A 15,017-nucleotide genomic window follows, 5' to 3' on the forward strand; every position below is an offset into this window, starting at 1 on the left:
AAAATACAAAGTTTCGCTGCAATCCTGGCTGGCTTTAAACTTGGAGGCTTCAGGAAAGTTTGCATAACACATCCCTTGTCCTGAGCTCAGTCACATAAGGGGGATGGTATCTTGGTTTTCGAGGCTCCTGAGAACATCCCTGAACCTAAACCTGTTGATTGTGTTATTTTGTGGTCTGACTCTTTTTACCTCATGCTCCAGGTCTTGCCTGTTTTGTTAGACTCTGAAGATAACCAAACATTTCTCACTAAAACATTCTCTAAATTCAGGTCGTGATGTCACATACCTTTAATCCTCCTGCTTGGGGGACAAAGGCAGGCACATCTCTGTGAGTCTCTGGCCAGCCCTGTCTTCACAGCCAGTTTCATAGCTATGGAGACCCTCAGCTCTCTACTTTGTTTTGATCCTTTAAAGTTTCTCATTAAGTTAATAATTTATTTAAATTTAGAATTGTTTTTAGTGTAAATAATAAGGGTATTTAATATAGAAATTATATCGACATCACAAAACCCTGGTTGTTGTTCCACTATTCTTTTCCTGACATTTTTCCTTTATTCCTTCATGGGTGACTTTCTAGTTTTGTGAGTTTTTCGTTTGTTTGTTTTTTTTTTTTTTCCAGAAAATTTCTGGTCAAAATAATTTTCTAAAACCAGAAATTATCTGCGTACTTGTAAGACAATAATGTCAATTTCACTTGACCTTAGTGGGATTTTAAACAGGCTTAGGGGTGTTTTGGGGACCTCTAAATCCAATGTCCAGTTGTTTTTCTCCTCCAGCTGAAAGTGAGGACAGCATACCTAAGTGTGCCAGCTGGAGGTCCTCTATCCCGTGGGAGCTGAGGACCTTAGAACTGTAGCTGAAGGTAATCTTGTCTCACTCAGTTGTGAGCCTTTGGGGAGTTGGAAAGTGCTTCCCTGGCCTGCTGGTTTACTTTTGGAAAGAATCCATAGGAAAATTGTCCAACAAAAGTAGTGATTGAAGCCCATAGGGACTTAAAGGAAATCATTACAGAAAGGCAATGAGGCTCTCTGTCCCCTTTTCCTGATGAGGGATGAGTGTCACACAGCCTTATTTGAGTACAAGTTGAGCTCCACGTTAGAATTACAGACTGAGCGTGATGAGCCTGCGTCCAAGGTGGCCCAACAGTCGACAGGTTTGTCATTTCTGCCCACATCGTTTATTTCTTAGGATGCTGCTTACTTACATTACAGCTTCTTCCAATGATGGCTTTCGTCTTTCTACTCCTGAGAACCAACAGACTGGATGGACACTTTATGCTTGTTTGTTTCTTTAATCTGTTGAGATAGGTTTTCACTTAACTCAAGCTGACAAGGAACTTGTTCTGATCCTATCTGCACCCCAGGAATGCCAGAATTGTGGGTTTGGGCCACTCAGCATGTCTTACCTGGTGCCCAAGAAGTCACAAATGCTAGACAACTCTACCAACTCAGCTACTTCTCCAGTCCAATATATCTGTTCTGTTTTCAATAAGATATGAAAAACAGACAGAAAGACAGCCAGTCAGTGACAGGGGAGAGGAAGAGAGACTGACTTTCAAATGCAGATTATAGGTAATTTTGAAAATAGAAAGATAGTACATAGTAGATGTTGTTTAATTGTGTGCATGTGAGCTGTGTGGGCAGAGGCAGAGGCCTAGGAGTGGAGTTGGCGCTCTCTCCCTTTACATGGATTCTGGGAATGGACCACAGGTTTCCAGGATTCCCTGAATACAGCTTTAACCTGCAGAGCCATCTCATAGGTCCCTGATTTCTTGTTTGTTTGTTTGCTTACTTGCTTGTAATTGAGGTGGTAAGGCCTGTGGATTCATGCTTGTAATCCCAGCGCTTGAGATGTGGAGACAGAGAGATCAGAGTTTAAAGTCTCATAATGGGTTTAAAAATCAGTCTTGGCTTACAAGGACTCTGTCTTTCCAGATAGAAATAGAAATTATTTGAGAAACTTGGAAACAAAAGAAAAATATACAAATGATCTCAATAAGCGTTAATTTAAATATTCATCTTTTCCTCCAAGTGCAAGTTTATATTATGATTGCTTTTATTTAACATGATATGGATGATATTCCTCCATATTACTAAAATCACCTCACAGCCAAGTGTGGTCACCGGAAACTTTAGTCTCAGTGCATGAGAGGCTGAGCCAGGCGAACATGGAGGCTAGCCTGGGTTACCAAGAGCCATGATATCCCAAAACAAACCAACAAGGGCCAGGAATGGTAATATAGGCCCTTAACACCAGGACTGTGGGGATGGGGTGGGGGGGACGCATCAGATCTGGGTGTTCTAGGCTGGCCCTCTCTGTGTAGCCAGAGCTACACAGAGAAACTCTGTCTCAAAGCAAAATCAAAACCATCCCAAACTTAGAAATGGCTGTTTGCAGGTAAACAGTCCACATCTACTCGGTCATTTCCCTGGTAAGTGTTAGGTCAAGTTCCTCCTGCAGCTCCATGTACCTCTTGTTTGTTTGTTTGTTTGTTTGTTTTTAATTGGGGCCTTGAACCCTTTATCCCGCTGCCTTAGCTCTCTGAGTACTAGGATTACAGGTGTATGTATGCCACTTAGCCCAGCTAAGTTTACGAATTATTTTTTTAGATTTATGAATTATTTATTTAGGGCACATTATCCAAATTGAGATAAATGGGGTAGGATCATTGAACATCTTAAAGCTCTGGAGATATAATGGCTTTCAAAAACGATTAAAAATTAATGTTAAACAGTCTGTGAGAATGCGGGCTTTCGTCAAGCCTGCATTGAAACGTTGCTATTTTAACATTTATGTCTGTATATTATTCTGATGCCATTGTCTTTCTAAATACAGGCAGTCTACTTAATTATCATTATTGCTAGCCCTTGTCTTTGCATGGGAAAGAAAGATAAGTATGCAGTATTTGAAATCCACAGATTAGGCATTTTCCCTCAGCTTTTCTCTGTATCTATCACCTGGTGTTTTGGGATGAGCAGTGATGAATCCTCAAACTAATTTCTGATCTGCATCAGCAATCTCTGAGGCCATTTTTCCATCACAGCAAGGGCAGGAGCTTAACGTGTCCGCAGTAGAATTACATAAACTGCTGGGCTTTGGCTCTCAGCATCTAATTATTGCAAGGTCAAACCCTGTCAGCATCTCTCCTCCCACCAGATGTGCGCCATGCTCATGTCCGAAAGGAATCTGTTTTTTTTTCTTCCCCCCTCTCTCACATATAGATACTTCAATAATAGTGTTAACTGAGGAATCTGAGGGTTGAGAAATGAAGTGCCTAGATCATGAATGAAAATTCCAAAGTTTGTTTTTTTTGTTTGGTTGGTTTTTTTGGTTTCCTTTTTACTTATGTATTGTGTGTATACGACAGTGGTCATGTGTGGATGTCAGAGGAAAATTTACAGGCATTCTCTCTTTCTATTATGTGGGGGACTTGAACTCTGGGCATCAGGCTTAGTAACAAGTGCCTTAACCTGTTGAGCCATCTTGCTGGCCCAAAGATTTTAATGAACTTTTTTTTTTTCTTTTAATTTTCCACTCCTTACCTTGAGACCTCATTCCCGCTGTTCCCCACAAAGAACAAAGCCCCAATGCACACATGCCAGCATATACCCATTAGTAGAAACCAAGCGGAAAAACTTGCTGATATATATTTGTATATATCCACTCGTGAACATTTTCCTGAAAGAGCGCACCAGAAGTTTGCTATGGTGGTCAGTCAGACATGGGGAGTGTCTTCTCTTCCTTGTCTGTTTGTATCATCTGATAGGAGCTACTTTTCCCTTGAAAGTCAATTATAATTTTTCATTTCATTTAGTATAAAATGAAAATCATTTTAGTATAAAACTGGATAGCTTCCACGAGTATTCCAAAGAGAGATGAATCCATTTTTCTCTAAGAAACCAAGCATTTGTGAGAAATCTAAATGGAACTGAGACTTTTGTGCAGTCACACAGTGAAGGCAACAGAACAGAGCGACTTTCATAGATTTTAAGTAGGAAGCAGCTCCAAATTGGTGTTTTTGTTTGACCTCTGGAATGCTAGGAGCTTTCCGGGAGTGCGCAGGGATAGTAAGGTAAAGCAGGTTTGCAGAACAAAGTGAGGTGACTGCTGAGTTTAGGAGCTTAGTAGATAGGAGGCAAGTCTCTGCCAGGGATTCCCTTTTAATCTCTCTTCTGCATCCCCACCCCCACCCCACCCCACCCCACCTCACCCCCACACCGAATGTGTGACAATAGCAAGCAAAGAACTTGAATTTTCATCCCACTGCAAACAGCACTTAGAACTCTTGGAAGACATTGATGCCTGCTGAAAGTAAGGCAGCATGAATACCCTCCTGTCTGTCTGTACAGGGGAGAGACGTATACAAACAAAACAGATTCGTATCATATAAACATTACTTATTGGCTTATTTTGGCCTTTTTGAGACAAAGCTTCTATTTGCCTAGGCTATTCCAAACTCTTGAGGCATCTGCAATCCTCCTTCTTCAACCTCCTGGTGGACAGATGGGTACAACCACACCCAGCTTTTCCTTCATTCTTTTAATAGGCACCCATCAGTCCACCCTTGTGTTCTATGTTTGTATGCTATTGTGCTAAGATACTGGGACGGGTTTCTGAATAATTCAGGGTGCAGTCTTTCTGCACAGCTTACCCTCTGGCAACATATAAATGACAAATAATAAGCAATAACAATGCTTTGTCTTTTTCAAGACGTACATGGTTCTTCCTTTCTCTCCCCACTGTTTTTATTTCTATGTCCTAGAAATGGAGGCTTGTCCTTAATTATTTTTTAAACATAGTTTTGTGAGGGGAAAAAAATCTGTTTTTATTGTTGTTGTTTTGTTTGTTTGTTTGTTTTTGAAACAGGGTTTCTCTATGTAGCCCTGGCTGTCCTGGAACTCACTCTGTAGACCTAGAACTCAGAAATCCACCTGCCTCTGCCTCCCAAGTGCTGGCATTAAAGGCATGTGCCACCACTGCCTGGCAAAAAAAAAAAAAAAAAAAAACATCTGTTTTATCATCATTATTTTCCCCAGAAGAAACTGATCATTAAAATGATCTATTTTGCAGCATCTAGGAAGAAAGTAAAGTATTCTAACAATGTTGCATTTCAGCCAGGCATGGGGGCATACATTTGTAATCTCAGCACTTTGGAGGTGAAGACAGGAAAATAAGATGTTGAAGCTATCCTTGGCTATTGGGTGCTAGAGGCCAGCCTGGACTTTAAGAGACCTCATACTTAAAAACAGAAGAAGAGGAAGAAGAAGAAGAAGAGGAAGAGGAAGGAGGAGGAGGAGGAGGAGGAGGAGGAGGAGGAGAAGAAGAAGAAGAAGAAGAAGAAGAAGAAGAAGAAGAAGAAGAAGAAGAAGAAGAAGAAGAATATAATAGATGGATAGCCTAGGCTTGTTCAACCCCCATAAACTACAACACAATAACAACAATAATAATGAATCTGGTTTTTTTTTTTTTTCTTTTTTTTTTTGGTTTTTCGAGACAGGGTTTCTCTGTGTAGCCCTGGCTGGCCTGGAACTCACTCTGTAGACCAGGCTGGCCTCGAACTCAGAAATCCACCTGCATCTGCTTCCCAAGTGCTGGGATTAAAGGTGTGCGCCACCACTGCCCGGCAATAATAATGAATCTTAAAGAAGGAGGAGAATAAGAAAAGCAGGAGAAACCCACATCTTAAAAACATAACATGGAGCTGGGGAGATGGCTCAGAGGGTAAGAGCACTGACTGCTCTTCCAAAGGTCCTGAGTTCAAATCCCAGCAACCAAACGGTGGCTCACAACCATCCGTAATGAGATCTGACGCCCTCTTCTGGTGTGTCTGAAGACAGCTACAGTGTACTTACATATAATAAATAAATAAATCTAAAAAATAAAACAAAAACAAGAAACAAAAGAGGAAGGATGAAAGAAAACAAAGAAAGGTGAAACCAAGGAACTTCTCCTGAGTTCCTTGGTTTCCTCAAGTAAAGCAGACAGCACTAATAATCCAATAATAATTTAATCACCATGGAGACAGTATCAGCAGGAAAACAAAACAAAACAACACATGTAAGGCACAGAACAACACGGTACACCGTTCTTCAAGGTTTTCTAGAAATGCCTTTCCCTTCTCTTAGCCTTGCTCAGCAGCACATGCCTTTGCCCCATTCTTCAGATAGTTTCCAGACAGGTTGGGAGGGTGATAAGGTCTTACTCCCAAGGGGGCCATTGAACCAGGGTGTGGCCTGCTGTAACAGAGCAGGTTAGAGAATTCTGTGGAACCTTCCTACCGTGTCTGGGATGCTTTCTTTGGGGCGGGATGTGTCTGCATGGTGGTTTAAAACCTTTGACTGTTTTCTAGAATTTTAACAGATTTGCTCCTTCCATGTTCTGCTCGATCTTTGTTGTTTCCTAGGAGGGCTGGGGCTTACAGGTGTTTCCTCACCATCTTCCTCAAACCACTTCCCTGGATAAGGTGTGAGTGTGTGTGTGTGTGTGTGTGTGCACAAGTGTATGTGTGTCAGGGTATGTACCTGAGCACAGTGCCCACAGAGCCCAGAGGATTCCCCTGGAATCCAATGTCATTTGTAGGACTAAAGCTCACCAAGTAGGTGACACTGGCTGGCTGTTGAGCTCCAGAGATCTGCCCATCTGGTCCTGGAATTGTAAGAATGTGTCGCCATGCTTATAGCACTAGCACTTCACCAACTTTGCTATCTCCGTGAGGTTTTAAAGGTTAACTTGACCCTGATTCCTCCTCCTCTCAAAATGGGACAAGTGAGTTTGTGCATGAGGATGAACAGAGAACGTGAGATCATAAATGTGTCTGGCTCATTGTCAATGTCATAAAAAAAGATTAGTTAGAGGATGAAGAAGGTTGCTCAGTTGATAGAGGGCTGCACAAAGCCACCACTGTATATTCCAAACACAGTCTTGAATCCTGTAATCCTAGCACTCAAGAAGTAGGAGGCAGGAGGCTGGGAAGCTCAGGGTGTAAGGTAGCTTCATTCATGTTCAGCGGCAGCTTCTTGTCCTCAAGTACCTGGATTGCAGGTTTCATCTTTGACCAGAGTCTAGATCTACAGTTGTATTTAACAAAGATGGGACTTCTAAAGCCAGCCCTGAACAAAAAGAATGGGCGAAACACAAATTAAATTCTTAGAAGAATAAAGGACACAAATGGCGGCCTGGTCTTCTCAAGAGGCCAAAAAGAAATGCAGGCAAAAAGCCAAAATAAAGCAGCAGGTGATGTCCTGCCAGGACCCCTTAAGAAGACCCCTGGGAAGTCCTAGGAAGTAGCCTGAAGGGAAGCCGATTCCTTCAGGTCTGCTCACAGCCTCACAGCTTTCCCCTGAACTTCCCAGAAACAAGGCCGAGTGCTCCAATGGCGTTCACTAGCCGCAAGTCTTAAACTTGACTTCAGGATCTCGGTGAGGTGCTCCACCTTCCCGTGTGTTGACAGGTGTTTCCCATTGTTTTGGAGCCTCTCCCACTTCTTTCTTCACGAGCTCAATGACTGACCCACTGAATACCTACGAGACATTGGATAAAGAGCCCTTGTTGAGACTGATGACTAGCTTGGCTAAGTGCTAACCCAGTTACGCAAAGCTCACGTCCCTGTTACTCAAAGCGCTGTAAAAGGTGCCTTTGTGGGATGTCTCTTTATGAAGGAAAGTTTCCTCTAGGCTTTTTGGGTATTGGCTTTAACATGTGCTTTATATCAAATATAAGAAAGGTCACAAGAAATCTTTTTAAAAAAAATTAATGGCAGGCTCCTCTGCGATCACTGCCTGACCATCCAGGGGTCGCTTTGAAAATTAATTCAATGTACTGGATTCGTGGGATGGCCGGATTATAAGACAGTTTTGCAGAAACATTTTTAAATTTTTTTTTTTTTTATGTAAGCCAAGGCATCTGAGAAATATTGTAGATCTTCAGACTATCAAGGGCTGTACAGTTGCCGAGTACGGGAGAAAAGCAGCAAATGTTTAGTCCCATTTATCACAGGAAGGAAAAAAAAATCACCCGTTTGCTGACACTGGCATCTGGCAAGCCAGACCTTCTGGCTAAACTGTGAATGGAAGATTGAGCACCAGGCTTTTCCTTCCCGAAAAGAAAACTAAGTATGATAAATCATAGCATGGAGCAAACTGGAGAACCACGTCGGCTTTGAACCTGACACAGCTCCCTTCTAGGGAAGTAGAAAACATTCTCCTACAGTGTTACATAAAACGCAGACCCACACTCTCCCCTCTCCCCTCTCTCTATTAACTGTCTTTTTGCACAAAGGCTCATGGAGAAAGATATCAAGGAAGTCAGTGTCATTTGCAACAGGAAACATTTAAAACCTTTCTCTCCTCGGAGGCTGGTCAGTGGACACTTGTTTCTGGCTTCGTTCCTCATTTGCTTTTGTCAAACAGTGTCCTCAGAGAAGCCACCAAGCTCACTCTGTAGCCCAGATCAGTGGACATACCCTACTCAAGCTGTGTTACTGCCTTCAGGCACAAGTTGGCCAAAGCCAGTCTTGGCGTCTAAAAATAAACCAGTACCTTAAACCAATCCTTTGGAAGGACCCTGATGAAGCTGCCCATTCTTTTTTTTATTATGTATTATATGTAAGTACACAGCAGTGTGTCTTCAGACACTCCAGAAGAGAGCATCATATTTCATTATGGATGGTTGTGAGCCACCATGTGGTTGCTGGGATTTGAACTCAGGACCTTTGGAAGAGCAGTCCGTGCTCTTAACCACTGAGCCAGCTCACCAGCCCTGAAGCTGCCCATTCTTAATGAAACCAGAATAGAATCAATTGGAAAGGAATCTGCCTTAGATGGGCAAAAGTAATCTTGGTGCTGGTTTTCTTTGGGGCGGGGGGGGGGGTAGATACCAATAATTTACGAATTATATTTGAATTTGTGCAAAGAATTTTCAAGGTATTGAGGGCTCTGCTTTGTTTTTTTCAGACACATAGTATGTCCTGTCATAGAATACACTCTGGAAGATGCACTCGACAGATGTACTGTTGTGTCTAGTAGTAGAAAAGGCCTAAGGGTTTCTTGGGTTTTGTTTGTTTGTTTGTTTTTGCAGAGAAGATGAAGAAAACAAAGCAAAACAAAAAGAATTGCAGTGTGGTAGCCAAAGGGGAGATGGGGAGTCACCTGCCACTGCCGATCCTTTATGGGGAAAACATTAAGAATGGTGGCATCTACTACTCTCCACTCATTGCTGTAAAATTAGGAGGTTTAGTGTATCGGAGAAGAACAAAAAATGCAAGTGCTAACCACATCTGGGCATGACTGGTGCGTCCTTTAATTCCAGAGCTGAATGAGCTCTAGGTTCTGGACTGATTCATCTTCACTTTGGGTTTTAAGCCAGAACCATATACTGTAGACTCAAGTGGCTTCAACCTCACGACAATCCTCCTGTCTCAGCTTCACTGTGGGAGTGAAGGTTACACACACCACTGTGCCTGGCTCTGATTCTTATCTTTTTTTTTTTTTTTTAAGATTTATTTATTATTATATCTAAGTACACTGTAGCTGTCTTCAGACACACCAGAAGAGGGCGTCAGATCTCATTACAGATGGTTGTGAGCCTCCATGTGGTTGCTGGGATTTGAACTCACGACCTTTGGAAGAGCAGTCAGTGCTCTTTACCACTGAGCCATCTCTCCAGCCCCTCTGATTCTTATCTTAACAGCTTAGGGATTATAATTCTTTCATTCACCAAATACTGACGACTACTGTGTATCAAGTACCCCTTTTAAGTACTCAGTGTTTATAAAATGCCACAAAAAAAAACAAATGAGAAAACTGTATTTCAGTATATAATAAAACATAGACAGGAAAGAGGAAGGAAGCTTCTGTCTCCATTGAGCATGCAGAAAAGACAGACAAAAACGTGACATCCTAGCTAACAGGTAGGGACGAGTGTGTATGTACCTGTGGGAGGGAGCACCAGGGTGAAGAGTTGGTGATAAGGAAGCCTTCTTATTGCCTTATATATGTAGAGTTATTTAATAAAGAGCGAACTATATTCTTGACTTTTAAAAAGTATCTCACATTGTAGCTCAGGCTAGCCTGGAACTCACTTTACACCCAAGATGGCCTCAGCCTCTCATGCCAATCCTCCTGCTTCCACCCTGTGAAGGCCTAAATGAATTGTAGATGTGAGCTTTGAACAGCAAAGTTCTTCTGTCAAAAGTTTCTATTTCCTCACAGCTTCCAGCCTCCTGGTCATCACTAACCTGTAGACATATCTGATGGTCTGAGCATGGATGATAATCACCCTGCCAATCACTGAAATCTACAACCTAATTCTACCCCTCATCCTACCTCTTAATTTGGCCTTTCTTTCTTTCCAATGCTGAGATGAAGTACCATCCCCGTGTGTGTGTGTGTGTGTGTGTGTGTGTGTGTGTGTGTGTGTGTTTGCATGCATGGTTAAGTGTAAGACAATCTTCATTTTAACCCGGTCCATATAATTCCAAAGCCTACATTCCAGTTGTATGTATTTTTACCCACCATGCTCTAAGAGAAATGCTAGGAGCTTCTCCTACCAAACTGCATGACCAGTACCACGTTCCCCCATCTACCTACCTGTGTCTCCAGGGCTTAGTCATTCCTTCCCTTTCAGTCTTTCTCCATCTTGATCCAACTAAGTCATCTCCGACGTTCTAGACACAGATACTGAGATTCTCTGATAGCATTAGCTTTAGCGACTTTAATGCACTTCGAGTCCCACCAAATCAATGATTTGGTCAATAAACATACATTGATTGCTGTCTCCCGGAGTTGGACACAGTCTACAAACACCATGCTGCAAGGAAATTTTACTTAAGAACTTAATCAAGTGCTGTGGAGTAGAAACACAGAAGTTTGGTCCAGATATCTTGGCCTTCTGTTGACTCTTGATTGGAAACACCAATGCCTGAAGACCGCACAGGACATTTTAGTGGCTGGAGTGGAGTGAAGGCATAAATTTGGCTTGGTGACAAGCACCCATTTTAAACATCTTGAAAAGCTGTCTTCTGGTATGACTATAACTTACAAATGCAGATATGCAATCATTGATTGTTGTGATTCTATTGAAAACACGTCTGTAAGAAAATAAGTTTTTTTTTTTATAGAGAATCAAAAAAAATCAAAAAACAAAAAAAAAAACAAAACAACAACAAAAAACAAAAAAAACCAAACCAAAACAAAACAAAAAAACCCCAAAACCCCAAATTCAAAACAACAACAACAAAAAACCCGAACAAAACCAAAAATTACCCCTACCACCCCACTGCCTAACCCTGCCACCTACTTGTGCTTCAGTCAGCAGCATCAGGGAATAAATTCACGAGAGTGAGGATTACCCCTCTGTCCACACTTCTGCCTTGGCACCAAGTACTTTCTCATGTTCCACCCGTTATCTGAAGAGAAGGGTTACTGAACAACTGAATATACTTGAGTACATACCCGAGTTTTAATAAACTAAAGTAAGTTCTCAGGTGATAGCTTGAAATTTATAGTCAAGACTTGGATTCTGGGGACTCATCTGTAGCTTAGAGGCAGAACACGGTTTGATGGATCCTCAGCCCTGAAAACAAAATAATACTAGGCTGGACAAAAATAATAGTAATGATAATTAACACATAATAATAGTAAAAGACTCTAGCTCTCAGTTGGTTATCACTGTTATATTCATTCACAGTCATCCTGATTTATAAAAGCTAATTAAATAACTGACTAGATAAATATATAGCAACCAAGATAAAATCAACTAGCTAGTGTTGATAACTCTGTAAACTAGACAGTAGGTAAACAGTAGTAGTAGACAGGTTTAGAAATCAAATGCCCTGAGATATGTTTGGAACATTCCAGAGCCACACACTTAAGAGTTCCAAACAATAGTTACATTTCTCTCTTTGCCACCCTTAGAGTGGAAATCTCATTAAAGAAATCTTCTTAAATATTTATCCAAAGGGACCAAATTTCCCCTTAGGGGAATGAAGTCCCAGGCACTTGGTATTTCTTTGGTTTTGACCTGACTTCAGAGGCAGGTATTCCATGAAGACACTGCAGGATCCACAGTCATGAATTTTCTCACTTCTGTGGAGTATCTACAGCTACAGTGCATGGCTAATTAACCCTGACAGTGGGTATCATGATTCATGGGTTCATACTTAAACAGTCCTGGATGGGATTCATGAAGAATAGCCTGTTTATACTCACCTGCCACAGACACAGAGAACAAGGGATTCTTGACGTCTCTGGTGTGAACAGGAAATGCTCTCCCACATAAAAGACATTTTGAAAGCAAATGTAATGTGGAACCATTCACAAGCAAAGGAGCTCCCCAAGAGCTGGAGAGATGGCTCAGTGGTTAAGAGCACTGACTGCTCTTCCAGAGGTCCTGAGTTCAATTCCCAGCAGCCACATGGTGGCTCACAACCATCTGTAATGGAATCCGATGAACTCTTCTGGTGTGTCTGAAGACAGCTACAGTGTACTCAAATACATAAAAATAAATAAATCTTTAAAAAAAAAAAAGGTATAGGAGTGGAAAAAAACAGTTGCTTATGGATGTAGGATGCTACTGGTGGTCCTACCTGGGAGCTGCCCTTCAAAATCAGCACTTTATTTCAGAGACTGTTTGGCACTAAGCTGAGAGCTCTCAAGGACAAGTTCATATTGCAGAAAGAATGTCTTCTAAATCAGTGACCTCAGTAAAGAGACATAACACCACTGACTAAAGGGAAGAGCTCTATCAACCTGGAAAGGTTAGGCTACATGAGACACAACAACAATTTTCAAATACTTGAGGTGTTTGCTACATAAAGAAAAAGAAGTACAAAATGCTGTGTAAGCCCAGGAGGTAAGCCAACTCCAGGGTGGGTGATGTGCACCTATAATCCCAAGACTTTAAAGAGGTAGAGGCAGGAGTTTAAGGCCAGACTGAGCAAGACCCTGCTACAACAAACAAAGCAAATAACTGTGAACTGGAACCAGTGACCAAAGATTTAAGATCCAGATCTCAGAATGTCCTATTAAAGAGGTTTCTATGAAATATATGAAGTCCATTTTACCATTAAGATATATTCCATTAAGTAAAGTCACATTTGAAATCTATACATCAAGAAAGTAGGACATTGCTTCCCAAAATGTATCACTGCAGCTCCTTAGAAAGGAACCTAGGACAGAGGCAGGAGAATAACTGCAAGGGTGAGGCAAGCCTGAACTAATCTCTGTCTCAAGAAAAGAGAATTTGAAAAATTTAGGATTATAAATTGAATCTGTACTAGAATCTCTAAATTAAATAGCAAATATTACACATGCCCATATAAATTACTTAAGATTCTACTGTAATTATGTCTTAATTTCTTTTTTTGTTACTCCAAGAAAGTGTCTGCTAAAAGCTGTTTGGTAGAGAAAGGAATTATTTAGGCTTAAAGTTTGAGAGTACTCTCCATCAGGGTAGGAAAGCCACAGCAGCAGGAACCTGAGGCAGCTGGTCACATTGTATCCAGTTGAGAAGCAGCGACAAAGAACTCCTGTGCTCAGCTCACTTTCTTACCTTGGGAAGTCCAGAATCCCACAGCCAGGGGAATGGTGCTGCCCACAGTGGGGAGTGAAGGGTGGGGGTCTTTCAACTTCATGAACCTAATCAAGGTATTCCCCCACAGACATGTTTAAAAGCTCATCTCCCAGGTGATTCTAGTGTCATCAAGTTGATGACTGGGTTAACCTTTACAAATTACAAAAGAAGAATTCTTTCACTTTATTTTTGTTTACACATTATTATTGTTAAAGATAGTGTCTCACTGTGTACTACTGGCTAACCTGGAACTCACTATGTAGATCAAGCTGTCCTCAGACTCACAGAGATCCTCCTACTTCTGCCTCTTGAATGCTTCAATTAAAAGTGTGTGCCACCATGCCCGACTAGAAGAATTTCTCTTCATTACTATACATTTTCACAGGCAGTATTTATTAAAGTTACAGTTTCTGTTACAGGCGGATCTAAAACAGCTTATGTGTCATCATTGTGGTCCTCTGCAGCAGTTGTGTGGTCTGTGCATTGTACATAGTACTGACAGAGGAGAGAACAAAAATTATCCCCCAACTACTTATTTAGCTATTAGCCTGACAGCTACCCTGTCCTGGGGTGAGCAACAGTCCCCTATTGTGAAGGACTAAAGGGTTTCCCACATATGGGACTCCAGAGCTACAGTCGGCAGAATCCTAAACAACCCAGCTATGACCCAGTATGCTTTTTGTACAAGCCTTACTACCTCTGGACGGTCCACAGTAGAACAATAGGCCTTGAAGCAGTGACATGATGACTGGATTCTCACAGCTGTTCTTTCCCCTTTATGTTTTCAAGGTGAAAGAACAATGTAATCATGCCAACATCCTGACCAAGCCGGACCCAAGAACCTTCTGGACTAATGATGATGCAGGTATTATTACATTCATGTACCCAGATCCTACAATGTGCGGGGTACATGCTGTGTCATTGGCTTGCATGCTTGTGCCTAGCCTGACAAATACTTATGGTTCACTATTAATTTTATTCCCATAAGCATCCCTTTATTATATTTCTCTACTTCGGCATCTGAGGAACATGCACTATCTGCAAAGCTCTGTGGACTGTGAACTATATTCCAGAGCTGGGGGACTGAAGAGTGGCTGTATTTCCTAGAGTGATTGGGAAGATCAGTGGAATAACATAGGCCAATACGTTAGCTCAAATGTTTTAGTGGACATGATGGTTCGTGTTTCTAATCTCAGTACTCAGGAGGCTGAGGCAAGAGGATCGAGGCCAAGAGTATAAGGCCAGCCTGGTATAAAAGCCTGAAATAAATCATATATTCAAGTCCTTAGAGGAGAGCAGACAATAACTGCTGTCAAATGGTCTGAAGCTTTCTGAGTAAGAGGAGGACTACTGTGTGAGATGAGAGGAGCACTGCTCTGTGAGATGAGAGGAGCACTGCTCTGTGAGATGAGAGGAGCACTGCTCTGTGAGATGAGAGGAGCACTGCT

At 41.7% G+C, this 15,017-nt stretch overlaps 1 protein-coding gene across 1 annotated transcript in view; it reads left to right on the top strand.

The window, feature by feature from the left end:
• Sgk1 (serum/glucocorticoid regulated kinase 1) overlaps nucleotides 1-15,017 on the top strand; it is a 117,170-nt gene that overhangs the window by 72,505 nt on the left and 29,648 nt on the right. The window contains exon 3 of the mRNA XM_021173628.2: nucleotides 14,359-14,434. Coding sequence (XP_021029287.1) covers nucleotides 14,359-14,434 — 76 coding nt within the window. The remainder of the gene's footprint in view (nucleotides 1-14,358; nucleotides 14,435-15,017) is intronic.

This window comes from Mus caroli, chromosome 10 (assembly GCF_900094665.2).
Source record: "Mus caroli chromosome 10, CAROLI_EIJ_v1.1, whole genome shotgun sequence".
Lineage (NCBI taxonomy): Eukaryota > Metazoa > Chordata > Mammalia > Rodentia > Muridae > Mus > Mus caroli.